Genomic DNA, 20,149 nt, shown 5'->3' with positions numbered 1-20,149 from the left:
GCTCTGAGCAGTGAGCTGCCTGTCAAAGCTCATTCAACGCTGGCAGCTCGCCATATTTATTAAAATGAAACCCGTCCATGATAATGGATCGGGCCTTCCTCTGACATTACTGGGAGGAGCGGGACTTACAATTCAATTCAATTTTATTTGTCATATATGCAGCAAACGTGTGTACTGCACAATGAAATGTTGATTTTTACGAGTCCTCCCAACATTGGAATAAATATGGCATAGCAATGATAAAAATACTAATAGAAATACAGTAATAATAAATAAAACAACAGTAATAAATATAATAAATTATTCGTTCATGAGTCTTATGGTCTGGGGGTAGAAGCTGTTTCGAAACCTGCTGGTACGAGACCGTATGCTTCGATATCTCTTACTGGACGGGAGCAGGGCGAAGAGGTTGTGGCTGGGGTGGCTCGCGTCTTTGATGATTCTCAGGGCCTTCCCCCGGCACCTCTCAGGGTAGATATCCTGCACAGCAGGTAGTTTAATTCCTATAGTATGTTGTGCAGCTTTCACCACCATCTGTAGAGCCTTGCGGTCTGTGGCGGTGCAGTTGCCATACCAGGTAGTGATGCAGCCGGACAGGATACTCTCGATGGTGCACCGGTAGAAGTTGGTGAGAATCTGGCGGGCCATTCCAAATTTCTTCAGCCTCCTGAGGAAGAGCAGGCATTGGCATGCCTTCTTGGTTACGACGTCGATGTGATTGGACCACGTTAAGTCCTCCGTAATGAATACACCCAGGAATTTGAAGCTGCTAACCCTCTCCACCTCTGCCCCTTCGATGTAGATTGGGGTGTGTCCCTCCCCCTGCCGCTTCCTGTAGTCCACGATCATCTCCTTTGTTTTGCTGATGTTGAGGGAGAGGTTGTTGTACTTGCACCATTCTGCTAGGGCTCTTACCTCCTCCCTGTAGCCTGTCTCGTCGCTGTTAAGTCTGTGTGTTCTAGTTGTAATTACTAACACAGACTACAAGATTAAGTTCAACAGGTCTTTACTGGTTGGAGGTCAGGACTATACTAAAATACAATATTATTACACAGTGCTTATATACCGGTGGTCACCACCGGTATTACGTATACAGCAGCCAGAGAAAGTAGTACATCTCTTAAGGTGGAACAGGCTTAAGTTCTCTTAAGGTGGAACAGGTTACATACACCACAATCCTCCCTTTTTAGCTTAACAGTCATATCCCCATTTAACATAACATAATAACATATATAACTTCAGGTATAAACAGTTCAAAGGTTCAGTCTCTCAGGAGGCCTTCTGATTCGGTTTGGATAACGCCTTTCAGTGGTCTCTGATTCCTGTTGCTGAGGTGACTCCTCTAGTTGGTCTCCCATGCATTGGGTGTTATCATCCTCGGGTACATTCCCTGCCGAGGTAGATGCTTCAGGTTCATTAACGTCTTCCACAGTTGTCTCTGTCGCAACCATGGGTTCGACCCTTGCTCTCGATTCTACCAGTTGATCCGCATGACGCCTTATCACATTGTTACCAATATCTACTGTGTACATTAGAGGTCCTTGTCTGGCCCGAATTGTTCCGGACTGCCATTTTTCGTTTCCATAGCCCCTTGCCAACACTGGTTGTCCTACGTCGAAACTTCGAGTGGTCTTGTTATTAATATGCCGGAACTGTTTGTTTTCCACTTCCCTCCGCACATTTGGTTTTAACAAGTCCAACCTGGACCGCAACTTCCTGTTATAAAACATCATGGCAGGACTTTGGTTAGTCACTGCATGAGCGGCGTTTCGATATGCCATTAGGAAATTGTCCACCTTGTGCTGTAGTGGAATCTGATCATCGTTCATGGCCTTTATTGCCTTTTTGAATGTTTGGACAAATCTCTCGGCCAACCCGTTTGTCGCCGGATGATATGGGGCAGAGGTATAATGTTTCACCCCATTCTTCTTTAAGAATTTTTGGAATTCTTCCGACACGAACTGTGATCCGTTGTCCGAACAGATCTGTTCTGGCAATCCGTCCCTTGCGAATATTGTTCTTAACACCGCAATTGTCTTTTCTGAAGTAATGGTATTCATCTTGATCACTTCTGGCCATTTGGAATGTGCGTCCACCGCAATTAGGAACATGGAGTCCATGAATGGACCAGCAAAGTCAATATGTACGCGTTGCCATGGGGCTGAAGGCCATTCCCATGGGTGTAGTGGTGCGATCGGAGGTGCATTTTGCACTTTTTGGCACCCAGCGCAGCTTTTCGTCAACTCCTCTATCTGTTGGTCAATACCCGGCCACCATACATAAGCCCTAGCAAGACTTTTCATCTTAACTCCCCCCAGATGACCTTCATGCAGTTCTTTTAGAACTCTTTCCCTTAACTTGGGAGGAATAATCACTCTTGTCCCGTACATCAAAATACCATGGCAGACGGACAGCTGGTCTCGCCTTGCCGAGAATGCCGGTAACAGAGGATCACCACGTGTTGGCCATCCTTTCACTGTCACCTCGTAGACTCTGGACAGTGTCGGGTCGTTCCTGGTTTCTCTTTCAATACTTGCATTGGTGACTGGTAAACACTCGATGATGGTCGAATGAAATAACTCAACAGGGTCAACTTTCGTCGTTTCTTCTTCTTCAGGTAGTGGCAGGCGCGACAGCCCATCAGCATTGCCATGCTGCTTCGTACCTTTGAATTCTATTTGATATTGATGTGCCCCTAGGAAAAGGGACCATCTCTGGAGACGCTGTGCTGTCATCACTGAAACACCCTTCTTAGGGTTAAAAATGGATACCAACGGCTGATGGTCTGTCAGAAGTGTGAATTTTTGGCCCTGCAGGTAATGATTAAACTTCTTCACTCCCCATACAAGGCTGAGAGCCTCCCTATCGATCTGCGCATAGTTGCGCTCAGCGGAGGTCAATGATCTGGATGCAAACGCGACTGGCCTTTCCGTGCCATTTGGCAACTTGTGTGAGAGTACTGCCCCAATACCATATGGAGAAGCATCACAAGCCAACCGAATTGGCAGTGTCGGGCTGAAGTGAGCCAACACTTCCTCTGAGGTGATCAATTCTTTGCTTTTGCGAAATGCCTTCTTACAGTTTTCGCTCCATTCCCATGGTACCCCCTTCTGTAAAAGAGCGTTTAGCGGGTGCAGTACCGTGGATAGATTTGGTAGAAATTTATGGTAATAGTTAATCAATCCTAGAAACGACCTCAACTGAGAGACATTATCCGGAGCGGGAGCCTTTACAACTGCCTCTATCTTGTCAGGAGACTTATGAAGCCCCTCCCGGTCAATGACATGACCACAGTACGAGATCCGTTTCTGGAAGAACTCACATTTCTGCCAATTAACTCTAAGTCCATACTCTTTCAGTCTGTTGAGCACCAGTTCCAAGTTTGCGAGGTGTTCTTCATCACCATCACCTGTAATCAGAATATCGTCCAGGTAACATTGTGTGCCTGGAATTCCCTGTAATACCTGCTCCATGGCCCTCTGCCAAATTGCTGGAGCCGATGCCACTCCAAAAACCAGCCTATTGTACCGGTACAAACCTTGATGCGTGTTGATCGTGAGGTATTGGCGTGACTCTTCTTCAACCTCCATCTGCAAGTACGCCTGTGCCAGGTCTATCTTGGTGAAGTGTTTCCCGCCAGACAACGAAGCAAAAATATCCTCAATCCGCGGAAGCGGATACTGCACCGTGTGAAGCACCGGATTAACGGTGATTTTGAAATCTCCACAGATGCAAACCTTCCCTGGTTCTCCTGGCTTGTTGCTCGAAGGACGTTTCATAACGGGAACAATGGGCATAGCCCACTTACTCCAATCTACCTTAGACAGTACACCTGAACATTCTAGCGCTTCCAGTTCCGCTTCTACAGTAGGTCGTATTGCATAGGGTACCGGTCTGGCTTTAAAAAATTTTGGGTGTGCATGTTCATCAATCTTGATGTTTGCCGTAATTCCTCTCAGTGTTCCCAGTCCCTGCTGGAACACCTCTTTAGCATCATCCAATATTTTGGACAATCGTTTAGGTTTGACATCTGTTTCCCCGGAATCTACCGTTAGTGCCTTCAAGGAGTGCCAGTCCATATTCATTTTCCTAATCCACTCCCGTCCCAGTAGTGGTGGACCTCCTTCAGGTAGCACATATAAGTCCATTACTTGGCTTTCTTCGCCCTTGTGGACCACTTTTACCTCTATCTTTCCGATGGGGTACACTCTTTGCCCCGTGTATGTTTTCAATATAATCTCCGTATCCCGTAAGGGAATATGTTGGAATAACCTTTTGTAATCTTTCTTATTCATGACCGTCAATGCCGATCCAGTGTCCAATTCCATCTTTACTTGGACTCCTGCTATCTGAAGGGTGACCCAAATTGTCTGGAGATCTGCATCCTTACCAACGTTGTGTACTCTTAAGCTACCCAGTTCATTACTGCTAGCGTCTGAATCTGACTTCTGTTCGGTCGAACTGTTCTTTGTCACCTTGTGTACCTTTATGTATTTTCCTTGCGGTGACTTTTTGTTGCTGGTCTTCTTTCCTGACCGGCATACTTTAGCTATGTGGCCAAGCCTGCCACACGTTCTGCATTCTTGGTTTTTAAACCAACACTGGTTCTGATCGTGCGTTGTCTTTCCACAACGATAACATTTTACAGTACTCAAACCCAATTTATTTGTACTGAGTTCCGGTGACCGTAGCTGCATTACTGCCGTGCCTCTCGCTGCGGCTTCGTGTGCTGCTGCCATAGTGACCGCTTTCTCAAGCGTCAGCTCATTCTCCTCGAGCAGTCGCTTTTGTGTATCTTCTTTTAATAAACCACACACAAATTTATCTCGTAGCGCCTCTGTCAGTCTCGTTCCAAACTGACAGTACTTTGCTAGCTTACGCAATTCCATTAAATATTCAGCATTGTTTTCATCCTTCAGCTGCCTTCTGCTGTAAAATTTAAATCGTTCCGCTAGCATCAGCGGCGTGGGGTTTAGATGATTTTTCAGGACAGTAACAATCTCCTCGAACGTCTTATCCGCCGGTTCATCTGGTGATAAAAGGTGTTTCAATTGTCCGTATGTCTTCGCACCCATTAAGTTTAATAATGTTAGTGCTTTTTCTTCATCTGGAATTTTATTTGCTTTACAATAATTTTGTATGCGTTCTACATACATGGCCCAATCTTCGATGTCGCTATCAAAGGCATTAATGTTCCCATGTTTAGGCATCGTTGCAATTTAATTTATTTTTATTTTTATCCAAGATAGCGGCTTCCCGTTCTTGTCTTCGTCCTCCGCCTACAAAATGGCGGTTTTCCCGCGCTTGGCGGTCTTCACCCGTCCCCCGACGCTGTCTCCGCTTCACCGCGGCTCTCGTGCCTTCAGTTGCCCCAGACGCTGCGCCTTTTTAGCCCGAATGCGGCCCGGCCCTTATCACCAGCCGCGATCGATGTCCCCGCACTGCGCCTTTCGGCCCGAATGCGGCCCGGCCCTTATCTCCGGTCGCGATCGATCTCACCGCCCTTATTCCTCCGTCTTCCCTCCCCGTCTGTACAGCCAACGCGGCCGACTTTCTGGTCGCGTCGCTGCCCGGCTTACCCACCACCGAGGAAGAAAGAAGATAGCTGACAGCCACTGATGGAGGCTTCGAGTTCAGGATGTCTTCTGCACTCTGGTTTCTCGATGTCTGCTGCGCGCCGTGTCTTCCAGCAGGGTGATGAGGGTGGAAGCCTCTCTTCGACGTCCGTTCTGTGGACGAAGCCGCCGTGGATATAAACTGCCGCAGGGTAAGAATCGGACTCGTCGCCACTGTTAAGTCTGTGTGTTCTAGTTGTAATTACTAACACAGACTACAAGATTAAGTTCAACAGGTCTTTACTGGTTGGAGGTCAGGACTATACTAAAATACAATATTACTACACAGTGCTTATATACCGGTGGTCACCACCGGTATTACGTATACAGCAGCCAGAGAAAGTAGTACATCTCTTAAGGTGGAACAGGCTTAAGTTCTCTTAAGGTGGAACAGGTTACATACACCATAGTCGCCATCTGTGATCAGGCCTACAACGGTAGTGTCATCAGCAAACTTGATGATGGAGTTGGAGTTGTGCGTGGCCACGCAATCGTGAGTAAACAGGGAGCACAGAAGGAAGCTGAGCACACAACCCTGGGGAGCTCCCGTGTTCAGGATCAGTGTGGAGGAGGTATTACTGCCTATTTTCACCACCTGGGGTCTGCCCGTCAGGAAATCCAGGATCCAGTTGCATAGGAAGGTGTTAAGTCCTAGCTCACTGAGCTTGTTGACAAGCTTGGAGGGGATAATGGTATTGAATGCTGAACTATAATCAATGAACAACATTCTCACATAGGTGTTCCTCTTATCCAGGTGTGATAAGGCAGTATGCAGTACAGTGGCGATGGCATCATCCCTAGATCTGTTTGGGCGGTAGGCAAATTGGAATGAGTCCAGTGTGTCAGGTAGTAACGAGTTGATGTAGGTTTTGACCAGCCTTTCAAAGCACTTCATGATGACAGAAGTGAGTGCTATGGGGCGGTAGTCGTTTAAACAGGTTACTTTTGTTTTTTTGGGGACTGGAATAACCGACGTCATCTTGAAGCGGGTGGGGACTACAGACTGGTACAGTGAATGGTTGAATATATCCGTAAACACTGCTGCCAGCTGGTCAGCGCATGCTCTAAGGACACGCCCAGGGATTCCATCTGGACCGGGTGCTTTGTGGGTGTTCACTCTCTTAAAAGTCTTGCTCACGCCAACCACGGAGATTGAGAAGACCCAGTCATCCTAAGCTGCGGGCGCCCTTGTAACAGGCCAATTGTTGTTGGCCTCAAACCGGGCGTTAAAAAGTGTTGAGCTCGTCCGGGAGAGAGGCATTACTGGGCATGACACAGCTGGGTTTCCCTTTGTAGTCCGTAATAGATTGTAGTCCACTCCACATCCTTCACAAATCTGAGCTATGATAGTGTGACTCCACTTTGTCCGTATATTGTCTTTTTGCATTTTTGATGGTTTTTCTGAGGTCGTACCTTGATTTCTTGTACTCATCCATGTCCCCAGAATTGAATGCGATGGACCGTGCTTTTAACATAGCACGGATATCGCCATTTACTCACCAACAACATCCTCACTGATATCCAGTTTGGGTTCCACCAAGACCATTCTGCTCCCGACCTCATTACAGCCTTTGTCCAACATGGACAAAGGAGCTGAATTCCAGAGGTGAGGTGAGAGTGACTGCCCTTGACATCAAGGCAGCATTTGACCAAGTGTGGCATCAAGGAGCCCTAGTAAAACTGAAGTCAATGGGAATCGGGGGGGAAAACGCTCCACTGGCTGGAGTCATAACTACTACAAAGGAAGATGGTTGTGGTTGTTGAAGGTCAATCATCACAGCCCCAGGACATCGCTGCAGGAATTCCTCAGGACAGTGTCCTAGGCCCAACCATCTTCAGTTGCTTCATCAATGACCTTCCCTCCAACATAAGGTCAGAAATGGGGATGTTCGCTGATGACTGCACAGTGTTCAGTGCCATTCACAACTCCTCAGGTAATGAAGCAGTCCATGCCGACATGCAACAAGACCTGGACAACGTTCAGGCTTGGGCTGATAAATGGCAGGTAACATTCGCACCACACAAGTGCCAGGCAATGACTATCTCCAACAAGCGAGAATCTAACCACCTCCCCATGACATTCAACGGCATTACCATCGCCGAATCCCCCACCATCAACGTCCTGGGGTCACCATTGACCAGAAACTTAACTGGACCAGCCACATAAATACTGTGGCAACAAGAGCAGGTCAGAGGCTAGCTATTCTGCAGCGAGTGTCTCACCTCCTGACTCCCCAAAGCTTTTCCACCATCTACAAGGCACAAGTAAGGAGTGTGATGGAATACTCTCCACTTGCCTGGTTGAGCGCAGCTGCAACAACACTCAAGAAGCTCAATTCCATCCGGGACAAAGCAGCCCGTTTGATTGGCACCCCATCCACCGCCTTAAACATTCACTCCCTCCACCACCGACGTACCGTGGCTGCAGTGTGTACCATCTACAAGATGCACTGCAGCAACTCACCAAGGCTTCTTCGACAGCACCTCCCAAACTCGTGACCTCTTCCACCTAGAAGGACAAGGGCAGCAGACACATGGGAACACCACCACCTCCAAGTTCCCCTCCAAGTCACACACCATCATGACTTAGATGTATATCGCTGATCCTTCATCGTCGCTGGGCGGCTCACCACCACCTTCTCAAGGGCAACTAGGGATGGGCAATAAATACTGGCCTTGCCAGCAACGCCCAGATCCCATAAGTGAATTAAAAAAAAGAAGCCCCCACCATCCCCCACCAAACTGCCACATGATGAATGCTGGACAGTAAAATTGCCCCCCCAGTGTCAGAGAGCTCAGTTACGTGATCATTTTGGGCTCTTCTCCTTTGAAAGGTAAGCAAATGTGAGGTCAATAAGATATTAAGTGGACCAGTAAAGGGTAATCCTGAGTCATTATTTAAAGTTAAACCATTGATTGTAGGACAAGGGCACACAGGTACAAACTGGTAAAAGGCAAGCTCAGGACTGATGTCAGGAAGAGCGATCAGTACCTAGAATGGCAAAAACTCTGAATTCAAGAGGCAGTTAGACTCTGTGAATGCAGGACGGTAGGTTGCTATGGAAGGATGAGGTAAATGGGCCAAATGTGATCTTTGTGAAATATTGTCCTGATTTGAAATGCACTGTTTTATAGATTTATTACCACGGTGAGCCAGTTCACGTCAGCGTTGAGGTGATCAACCATTCCAACAAGACTGTGAAGAAGCTCAAAATAATCGGTACGGAGAAAGAGGCGGGTAATGGAGTCAGGGCTTGTAGCAAAGAAAAATTGGCTTGTCTACGTCAATAAAAAGTTTAAATGCAATCTGATACATTGACACTTAAGTCCTTAAAAAATAAATGAGCCTTACTATGAGACTACTGGTTCAGGCCTACTCCCTGACCTGCTCAATGGTACTGAGCCCTACAGGACGTTCCATTGTGGAAATGAAAATTGGTCAGTTTCTGGCGGTCGATCCACTACTTCAGTTTCACGCCTTGGAGTCAAGTCTAAAATCTACCCCGTAGAGTTCACAGGTGCAGCTATCATGCTCCCTTCTCAATTAATGAAAATATACGCCAAAGGCAGGTCCATGTCAGGACCATGTGGGACTGTGCTGTGCGCAAATTGGCTGCCGCGTTTCCTACATTACAACAGCGACTACATTTTAAAAGTACTTCATTGGCTTTAAAGTGCTTTGGGATGTCCTGAGGTCGTGCAAGGCGCCATATGAATGCAAGCCCTTTCTCTTTTCATAAAGTGAAATGTTTTTGTTCCTGAAAATGATGGTGTGTCTTTGAACTGTTCAGAGATTGTCAACTGCATTGTCTTTGCCCTCAGCTAACCAGATTGCGGCAGTGGTGCTGTACTCACATGACAAATACAGCCACACAGTGGCTGTCGAGGAAGTGAAGTAAGGCACTCGGTCAAGGTTGGAACCCCGCTTTAGTAAAGCTTCCTAGTGTAGCAATCAGTACAAGCGAGACAAGCAAAGTTTGCTTAGTATGTGGTTTTATTCCCTTTCTTTGATAAAAGCAATCGATGATGAATTTGCATGTCCCAGTCCAGTTCCCAGCAGCAATACTGTCCGAATACAAAGAAAGCAAATACACACACCCTGAAGAGCTATGGGGCTACATCTCCACCTAGGCAGCAGGCATCTGACCTGCAGTAGGGCAAGGGTCTTGGCTATAATAACAGATTCGAAAAGCTAGAGACAGAAATATGTCTGGCATTTAACTTCATTTATTATTGTTTCAAAACATTCACTGTAGACTACATACTGAGCAGTACACTTCATTCCAGTTTGAGTTGGAACTTTGTTGGGTGTTTTATGACCCTTAGGTCATTGAACACATGGCTGGACATACAACCCCATCCTGGGCAATATCCTGTTACATTGTTACCTCAGCAACCTTTGCTTCCTATGTTTGCTCTTCCAAAACTATAGCTTTTTATCCTGGAGTGTCATTGTGATCAATCTATAAGGGCCTGGTGTTTCCGCAAGGGGCGCAGTCGTGAAAATGCGCCCAGAATGCGCTGGACACTGCGCCGGTTTTGCCGAGGTGAAGTTACGCCCAAGTTTCCGCTCAAACTCATTTGCATAAGCCCAAAACTAAAATCTCCCATGAATCAATGCAATCGAGCAGCATTATCGATTGTAATCAATTATTGATTGGAAATTGACCAATGTAGCCTCAAGATTACGGAATTACACTAATTTAAATTGAAAACGTGTTCAAGTAACTGTTGCAGCTGAAGAAACAGACCCATCAGTAGTTTCAATTGACTGGTGGTCACAGGTGCACTCTTTTTTTTGTGGGGACCATAAACAAATAAACTGTAACTAATAAAACATTAAATGAAACTTAACAAATTAAATTGAAATTGTGTTGGCCGGGGTGATGAGGTACTCCAGTCCCTGGTCGCGGAAGGCCTCGAGCGTGCCGGCGGACACCGCGTGCTCCATCTCCAGGGCCACCCGGGCATGAACGTGGCCGCGGAAGAGAGGCAGGCAGTTGGGCCGAACGACCCCCTTGACCGCCCGCTGCCTGGACCAGTTAATGGCCACTTTGGCCAGGCCCAGGAGCAGTCCTATGAGGAGGTCCTCCGATCTGCCCACTCCCCTCCGCACCGTGTGACCAAAGATCAGGAGCGTGGGACTGAAGTGCAGCCAAAAATCGAGAAGCGGCTCCTTCAAATAGTGGATGAGGGGCTGCAACCTCTCACACTCCATGTAAATGTGGAACACAGACTCCTCCAGGCCGCAGAAAAGGCAGGCGGCCTGGGAGTCCGTGAACCTACTTAAAACTTTATTGCACGGGACTGCTCCATGCAACACCCTCCAGGCCAAGTCCCCAATATGGTCACAAGTGTAATGTACCAAAGGCAGATCAATTGACTGAATTTGAACTCATTTAAACTGAATTTACAGTAATTTAAAGTAATTGTTGCACCAGTGCGAGAAACAGACCTGAGTGAGGCTTCAATTGACTGCAGGTCACTGCAGCTGCAGGCCATGTGATGAACGCCCCTAAACGAGCGCAATCGACAGAAACTCAGCCTGTTGACCAGGGGGCATAGCCAGTTTTGTGAGCAGGGACTGCTTTGACCGAATTGAATATTGAACCAATGTAAAAGATCGGGGAAACGGTTACGAGCATATCTCAATTACATTTTAAATTCCCCAATCCTTTGCACTATTTCAGTCGGTTCCAGCCAGTGCGGAAACTCCAGGCCGGGGTGTTTACGAGGTGTATTTCTGCTGTTTATGGGGTGTATTCGGGGTGTTTACGAGGTGTATTTCTGCTGTTTATGGGGTGTATTCGGGGTGTTTACGAGGTGTATTTCTGCTGTTTATGGGGTGTATTTGGGATGTTTACAGGTTATATTGCTAGTGGTTATGGGGTAGATTAGAAGTGTTCACTGGATATATTTGGAGTGTTTCAAGGTGTATTTACAATATTTATGGGGTGTATCTAGGTGGTTCGGAGGTGGTTATGGACTGGATATGATGGTTGCTGGGCTTGGTTGGGGTGTTTGCAGGGATGTACAGGTGTAGGTGTTTGGAGTTTTTGTTCCTTTGCATTTCACTTGTGTTGATAAGTGTATTTTTGCTCAGTGAACAGGTCAGTCCAGGTTGCACTCTAAACAAGGTGTACACGCTCCATCCTATAATTGCTAATAACCGTGAGAAGCACGGTTTGGCACTGGATGGAAAAATCAGACACGAAGACACCAACTTGGCTTCCACCACTATGTAAGTCGGGGCAGGTTTTATGGTGCACTAGGTATCTCCTGGGGCAATGATTTAACATTTTCTTTTGAAGATCCATCTCTTACATGTAAAATGTTCCTGTGTTTGTGCTGGGATTTGGGCATGTGCAACTGCTCATCGCAATCATTTGCCTCATTTGTCATCCACAACAATTTGCAGCCTCCTTTAACACAATGAAACCATCCCAAATCACGTGTAGCAATACAGTGATGGTGGAGAAAGGTTTCTGAGAATGCAAAATGGAGTTGCACACAATGAAACCCTCACTCGTGTGAGGTTATTTTTTGGGGTGGGCACTTTAATGTGTTCACAGAACTTCAGCGATGCATGTACAAATTGTAGTATTTGTGTACATGTGTAGTTTTAATATTTGTGTACATGTAAGTTGTGATATTCAAGTGTACAGTGTTGAAAGTTGTGTACATGCACTGTTGTGCTATTTATGTACATGTTTAGTGATATTTGTGTACATGTGTAGTTGCAACTACAATTATATAGAAATTACAACACAGAAACAGGCTGACTGGCCCAACCAATCAGTGTTAGTGCTCTTCCTCCACATGAGCAGTAGTCCTAATCCCATGTGTCTGCCCATATTCATTTATCCCCACTTTACTTCAAACGACTACCTAACCTATTCTTAAATGTTGGCATGGGTTTTTTAATTTGGCCGTGCTGTGCCTATTTTTTGGGCACTAACTGGCCTACTAAGTCACCAGTATAGCGGGCAGGAAGCACATGCACATTTCCGGCCATATTGGTAAAGGCCAAAAAATTGGCTTGCAGTGCCCACACTTGAAACAGGCGTTGGGTCCTTTGCATATGCCAAAGGGTTATCAAGTTGTGAAATAAGCTACCAGGAAAGGATATTGAAGTACATAAGAACATAAGAAATAGGAGCAGGAGTAGGGCATTCGGCCCTTCGAGCCTGCTCTGCCATTCAATGAGATCATGGCTGATCTTCTGCCTCAACTCCATTCACTGGCCCTATCGCCATATCCCTTGATGTCTTTACTAGTCAGAAATCTATCGACTTCTGTTTTGAATATACCCAATGACTGAGCCTTCAAAACCCTCTGGGGTAGAGAATTCCAAAGATTCACCACCCTCTGTGTGAAGAAATTTCTTCTCATCTCAGTCCTGTATGGCCTACCCTTTATCCTGAGGCTGTGGCCCTTGGTTCTAGACTCCCCAGCCAAGGGAAACATTCTCCCAGCATCCACCCTATCAAGCCCTGTAATAATTCTGTGTGCTTCAATGAGATCCCCCCTCATTCTTCTGAATTCAAGAGAATGCAGGCCTAGTTTACTCAATCTCTTCTCATACGACAGTCCCGCCATCCCAGGAGTGAATAAATCAGGAAATAAATTTACATGTCACTTAATCATCCGCAGGAGGAGGGACCCTCTGTCTAATGGTAGCGACCTCTATTGCCCTCTGACTGACGTGTCGCTAAACTTGGGGCAATCTGCCTAATTTTAGCGCCTGCTACTGCCCTCTAACGGATTTGCCACAGGAAAGAAAACTCTCTCTCTAATTGTACCCCAACTATTGGAATCTGATATGATTAGCCGCAGGACGAGGGACGCTCTGCAAAATTGGAATCTCCCCTATTGCTCCATGCCTGATTGCAGCAGGCTTTTAATCGTTGCATCATTGGAGGCCGTGCTTTCAGCTGCATGTTTATGTGTAGTACCCCCTACTGCAATCTGATTTGCTGCAGGACGAGGGACGCCTTGTTTAAATGTAGCGTTGTAGGAATTGACGAATTCCTTCGAAAAACTGAGATCGACACAGGAGAACAATGAAACAGGTCTTTATTCAACGGAGATGCCACGAGGACTGCCTGGGCAGTCATGTGGTTTGCAACGTGACGTCATCACGTTTACCCGCGTTTTCCCGTGCTCTTAAAGGGGCCATGCCCCGTACATGCAAATTCTATATACAAAACACAGTAATGCCTAACACAATGGTACAGGCTTAGGCTGGTGTCAGAACATCGTTAAAGAGAATTATGTACAGTTTGCCAGAGTCATTCAGTGGTTCTGCCACATGCGCCCTCCCAGAATTCGCTTTAACGGACAAAGTCAAATGGTGAGGGGGTCTGACGAGCCTGTCAGAACGACTCCTGTACTCTCGAGGCGGAGGCTGCAGGGCGGCCGGCGGTCTGATGGGCGGTCGCACTTGGTCTGCCGTAACGACGATAGGTGGCCGACCCCGTCTCGGCGGTTATGCTGTCTCGACGGGACGGTCGAGGTTCAAATGTGCTGGCTTTAAGCGATCGACCGAAATGTGGTCCGGTTTACCACTGACATCTACCATGAAGGTTTTGTCCCCCGCTTCCAACACGCGGAAGGGACCGGTATATGGGGCTTTGAGCAGATCCCTATGTGCGTCATGGCGAATAAAAACGTACTCAGCCTTGTGAAGCTCCATGGGAACGTGTGACCTCTGCAGCCCGTGGTGCGAAGTGGGCACCGGTGCGAAACATCTGGCCACCTCTTGGTGACTAGCAAGCTGGGCAGACGCGGACAATGGCTCCGTCGATATTGGTAGGAAGTCCCCTGGGACTCGCAGCGGCTGACCATACACAAGTTCCGCAGATGAAGAGTGAAGGTCTTCTTTGGGGGCCGTGCGAAGGCCCAACAGGACCCACGGTAGCTTGTCTGCCCATCCAGCGTCCTGGAGGCTGGCCCTCAGGGTGGCTTTCATTGAGCGGTGGAAGCGTGCGCAGAGGCCATTCGCCTGTGGATGGTAGGCTGTGGTGCGGTGTAATTTGACACTGAGTCCTTGGGCCACTGCATTCCAGAGTTCGGAGGAAAACTGCGGTCCCCTGTCCGATGAAATATCTGCGGGCACTCCAAAATGGGCGATCAAGGAGGAAATGAACGCCCTGGCCACGTCCGCCGAAGTAGTGGATGACAGGGGAACCGCCTCTGGCCATCTGGTGGTGCGGTCAACCATGGTCAGGATGTGTGAAAAACCATGGGAGGGTGGGAGTGGTCCTACCAGGTCCACGTTGACATGGTCAAAACGTCGCTCCGGAACTGTGAAGGCGGCCAACGGAGCTTTGATGTGGCGCTGTACCTTTGCCTTTTGGCAGACCACGCAGGTGTTGGCCCAGTCGCGGACATCTTTATGCATGCCATGCCATACAAATTTCGCGGACATCAGCTTCTGAGAGGCCTTCATTCCAGGGTGTGACAACCCATGTATGGCGTCGAACACTTTGCGGTGCCAGACGACCGGCACGACAGGGCGAGGATCCTGTACGGAGACGTCACACAACAGCGTGGTACCTGCCGAATGGAACTTGACGTCGGCCAACTGGAGGCCGGTGATGGCCGTTCTGTAAGCTTGGACTTCCGGGTCTGAGGCTTGGTCCGCTGCCATGAGGGCGTAGCCGATGCCCAAATGAACCGTATTGACGACCGCGCGGGAGAGGCAGTCTGCCACCAGGTTGTCCTTACCGGCCACGTGCCGTATATCCGTGGTGAATTCGGATATGTAGGTCAGTTGACGCTGCTGTCGGGCTGACCACGGTTCGGCGGTCTTGGACATGGCAAAGGTCAGCGGCTTATGGTCCACAAAGGCGGTGAAAGGACGTCCTTCCAGAAGGAACCGAAAATGGCGGATGGCCAGAAAAAGGGCGAGCAACTCCCGGTCAAACGTGCTGTATGCTCTCTCGTTCTGCCGTAGTTGACGGCTGAAGATTGCCAACGGCTGCCACGTCCCGTTCACCCACTGCTGTTGCACAGCACCGACTGCGTAGTCCGACGCGTCGGTGGTGAGGGCGATGGTGGCTCCTGGCAGCGGGTGCGTTGGCTAAGGCGCTTTTGGTGTCGGCGAACGCTCGGACCATGTCATCCGTCCAGTCTACCGGGTTCTTGCCAGTCTTGCCCTTGAGGGCCTCGTACAGGGGCCGCATGAGTAGTGCCGCCTTAGGCACGAAACGGTGGTAAAAATTTACCATGCCTAGGAATTCCTGCAGGGCCTTTATGTTCTGCGGGCGTGGAAAGGATGTCACCGCCTCTACCTTCGAAGGTAAAGGAACCGTTCCCTCTGAGGTGCTGCGATGCCCGAGGAAGTCAATTTGGTGCAGGCCAAACTGACACTTGGCCGGGTTGATAATCAGGCCATGTTGGCTGAGGCGTTGAAAAAGGGTGCGTAGGTGACAGGTATGTTCTTCCTTGGTAGGACTGGCAATTAGAATATCGTCCAGATAGACGAAGAGGAATTTGAGGTCCCGCAGCACGGAGTCCATCGGGTGTTGGAAAGCCTGGGCAGCGTTCTTTAACCCAAACGGCATCCGTAAAAGCTCGAAGAGGCCGAATGGGGTGATGACTGCGGTCTTCTGGACGTCCTGTGCATGAACTGGGACCTGGTGGTAGCCTCGGACGAGGTCGACTTTTGAGAAAACGGTGTTCCCTGCCAAATGGGCAGAGAAATCCTGGATATGGGGAGTTGGGTACCGATCAGGAGTGGTGGCGTTGTTTAGTCGTCGATAGTCGCCGCATGGCCGCCATCCGCCGCCAGGCTTCGGGACGATATGGAGGGGTGAAGACCAGGGACTATTCGACCGGCGAATAATCCCTAACCGTTCCATGGTGGCGAACTCCGCCTTTGCGGCCGCCAGCTTGCCAGGTTCCAGGCGCCGGGCCCGCGCATAGACCGGGGGGGCCGCTGGTGGTGATGTGGTGTTCCACACCATGTTTCGTGGCTGTGGAGGAGAACGTGGGTCTTGTCAGGTCAGGGAATTCGCTGAGCAGGCGAGCGAACTCATCAGGAGTCGGGAACGCACAGGAGACGGTGCGTGACGTAGTGTTACTGCGATAACACAGAAGGGAATTGAAAGTGGCTGCGTTGATCAGCCGCCGGTTCCGAACGTCGACGAGGAGGCTGTTGGCGCACAGGAAATCCGTGCCGAGGAGGGGCTGGGAAACTTTGGACATAACAAACTCCCAGTGAAAACGTTGCCCCCCGAGGCACAACTCCACTCGCCATCTGCCGAAGGTCCAAATTGTGCCGCCATTGGCCGCTTCAAGGGCGGGGCCGTGATTCCCCGTCTGCACATCGAGGGCGGACGCGGGTAAAATGCTGCACTGCGCTCCAGTGTCGCACAGAAAACGACGACCGGAGAGGGTATCGGTGATGAACAGCATCTATCCCGCGTTGCCGATCACCATCGCAGCCGCAGGGTGCCCATTAGACCCGTTCCTTGGTGGCCGCAGTGTCAGACGACGCTGGTTTTTTGTTTGGGGAAAACTGCAGGGAGGGCGGCAAAGCTTCGCCTTCGCGCCGAGCTGCGTGTGGTAGAAACACAGCCCAGCAGGCTGACGAGCTGGGGCGGCGTCTGTGGGGGATGGGTGCCTCGTGGCGGTGCAGTACTGTCGAGTTACAGCGAAAATTTTGTCAGCCTCCGCCACGAGTGTTGCGCAGTCTTCAGTTTCAGATCTGGCCAGGGCAGCTTGTACCTGTTCAGGCAGTTGGCTGAGGAAAATCTCGCAGAATAGGAAACATTCCCGTTCTGAGCCCAGGAGTGTGAGCATTTGGCTCATCAACTCTGAAGGCTTGGAGTTCCCGAGCCCGGGCATAGCGAGTAATCGACGGGCGCGCTCCGATTTTGTGAGCCCGAAAACTTGCAGTAACCGCGCTTTGAGGGTTTCATACTTGCGCTCCGTTGGGGGTTTTTCGAGGAGGCTGACGGTCCGAGAGGCGGTAGAGCTGTCGAGTGCGGAGACCACATAAAGATACTTGGTCTGATCCGCATCGATGTTCCTCAGGGTGAACTGGGCCTCGACCTGAATAAACCACGAGGGCGCTTGCTGCTCCCAGAACTGCGGTAGCTTTAGCGAAACGGCGTTTGCCTCCATGCTGTGTTCTTCTTCTGTGAAAACGTTCACAAAAACGGGGTCACCAATGTAGGAATTGACGAATTCCTACGAAAAACTGAGATCGACACAGGAGAACAATGAAACAGGTCTTTACTCAACGGAGATGCCACGAGGACTGCCTGGGCAGTCACGTGGTTTGCGACGTGACGTCATCGCGTTTACCCGCGTTTTCCCGTGCTCTTAAAGGGGCCACGCCCCGTACATGCAAACTCTATATACAAAACACAGTAATGCCTAACACAATGGTACAGGCTTAGGCTGGTGTTAGAACATCGTTAAAGAGAATTATGTACAGTTAGCCAGAGTCATTCAGTGGTTCTGCCACAGTGTCCCCTACTGCTCTCAGACAGAACATCCCCCGTCCTGTGTTAAATTGTCAGAGAGCAGTAGGGGGAGCTACAATTAGACAAAGAGGAGTCAAGAGACAAATAGACAGCAAATTCAGCGATCTTACAATCCCAGTGTTGAGGCAACTCGACGGAAGTGCAGGTCAGAGAATTAGGAAAACTGTGTTGCAGCCCTAACTCAGACCCATGTTCCCTTCAGGCCCCAATCAACACTAGGAGCAGGTGATTGCTGAATTTACCTGTCGATGTGTTGATGACATGGGAAGCGACTGAGGGACATGAGGAACAATTTTCACCATCAACGCTCTTAGCTCCAATAAATTCTAATTGACAGAAAAGTCGTGGGCTCGTGGATCAGGTGCATGCAGGAAAGACAAACATTTCCTCCGTGGTTAAAAAGGGACAGACTTCTTGAGCCTAATGGCCTTTTCCTGTTTCTATAAATGTTTGTCCTAACGTCTCTCTTCCTCAGAGTAACTAATATGCCATTTTCTGGTTCCAGCTTAAAGGAAGAACTAGATCGGGCAGTTTGGGGCATTCTTGTCTCCTATAAAGTAAGGGTGAAGTTGATTGTATCTGGGTAAGTGTTGCATGCAGAATTTCCCTTCTTTCTTTCCCCAGTGACTGTCCAATACAGCTTCCCTGTTATGAAAAACTCCAGACAACTTATGAATACAATTGGACTAAAACCCAAATGTCTTATTTCGTTAGAAAGGGATTGAAATGTATTTCAAAGTCAAGTAAACATGAGATTTCTACACAGATTTGATCATAATTTTCTACCAATGTCTCCTAGGAAACACAACCCGCGAATAAAGTTGTTAGTTGATTGCTTTCCCGCTGCACAAATGCTGCAGACTGCTAACTTCAGGGGAGGAACAGCTTTAAGGAGGAGCAGTGTTGGGGCCCCAACGCACAGAATGATAGGGTGAAAGGTTTACAGCTGTAATCGGCCGTAGCTCGAGTTACAATCTCAGCTGAGTTGTGCTGGGTGAAGCACTGGCCAGAGGGTTGGCACTGCCATATAAGCAGGGAGAGCAAGGGAGAGTTACCCCGCGTTGCTTTGCAATGGCTGCAAAACCCACCGCCTCCCCCCTCAGTGAGGAATGATGTGTGGTGTGGAGCAGCCCAAGAAGGGCCAGGGACCAGGGTGGGAAAATACTTTATAAAGGAGGAACTCTCTCCCAGTGCCTCAGTGGGTAACTGCTCTGCCTAGCGTGGAACTGAGCCATGCAGACTGTCTGTCTTCACCCAGGACAGCACTAGCAGTGCTTCAATTACCTCAGGTAGAAGGAGGGGAAAACAGAGCCAGATTATTGATTACTGCCTGGTCCTACTGACAGGAAAATGCAATTGTGTGGATGTTTGGTGAAGTCCAACTGTGACGCCCCCTTCCCACCGCCATCAAATAACCTGCCAGCACTTGCTGTCTAGGTTCTTACCTGGCGAATGGGCTTCACTTGGACAAGCCACTGGAAGATGGCCAACACTTGTGGCACAATAGGACAGCACAGGTCCATCCCTCCGGGAGCACAGCAGGGGAGAAAACTGGCAACAGCCTTGCCCACGAAATATAGAAATCAGTGTAGACCCCAGCTCTAAACATGGTTTAAAAGGCTTTGATTGCCAGTTCTGCTTTACCTCTGGTTTTGTGTGACTCATGCAATGACTCCTCCTCCCCAAGGGTTCCACTATGATGGAGATGCTGTACCAGAGTATGTTTGGGTTGGATTTGACCTCAGGCCTCAGGACGGAAAGGTCAGTGTGCTCGCACACAGCCACCAGTCCCCTGATGGAAGGCATCCTTAAGAACACTTTTAACTGGACTCATTTAGAAATGTCATGATCGCCATTTTCTTATTGTTTATTCTGTCCCTTTGTTTACTTTTCAGAATGCCGGGAGATGTTTTGTTCAGGTAAGCTGTTACATTACATGATTCAAATATGAGCTCGATCACCTTCCTCACTGCAGTATCAGCCCAGTCACTACTGCGGCTTTCTGAAGATCAGACTCTTCAGAGTTAGATTTTCAAC

General features: G+C 48.8%; 1 protein-coding gene across 3 annotated transcripts in view; it reads left to right on the top strand.

The window, feature by feature from the left end:
• Positions 1 to 20,149, top strand: part of LOC147116001 (beta-arrestin-1-like) — a 66,878-nt gene that overhangs the window by 34,207 nt on the left and 12,522 nt on the right. For 2 of the 3 annotated variants that reach the window (XM_085990711.1, XM_085990709.1), the window contains 5 exons: positions 8,751 to 8,835; positions 9,438 to 9,510; positions 11,719 to 11,856; positions 18,618 to 18,695; positions 20,008 to 20,031. In XM_085990711.1, coding sequence (XP_085846837.1) covers positions 8,751 to 8,835; positions 9,438 to 9,510; positions 11,719 to 11,856; positions 18,618 to 18,695; positions 20,008 to 20,031 — 398 coding nt within the window. Of the gene's footprint in view, positions 1 to 8,750; positions 8,836 to 9,437; positions 9,511 to 11,718; positions 11,857 to 18,617; positions 18,700 to 20,007; positions 20,032 to 20,149 lie in introns of those variants that run through there. The other variant, XM_085990710.1, reaches the window with a different exon arrangement.

This window comes from Somniosus microcephalus, chromosome 6 (assembly GCF_052327205.1).
Source record: "Somniosus microcephalus isolate GS21.2 chromosome 6, FLI_Smic_1.0, whole genome shotgun sequence".
NCBI lineage: Eukaryota > Metazoa > Chordata > Chondrichthyes > Squaliformes > Somniosidae > Somniosus > Somniosus microcephalus.
This window is presented reverse-complemented; position numbering and strand designations above follow the sequence as displayed.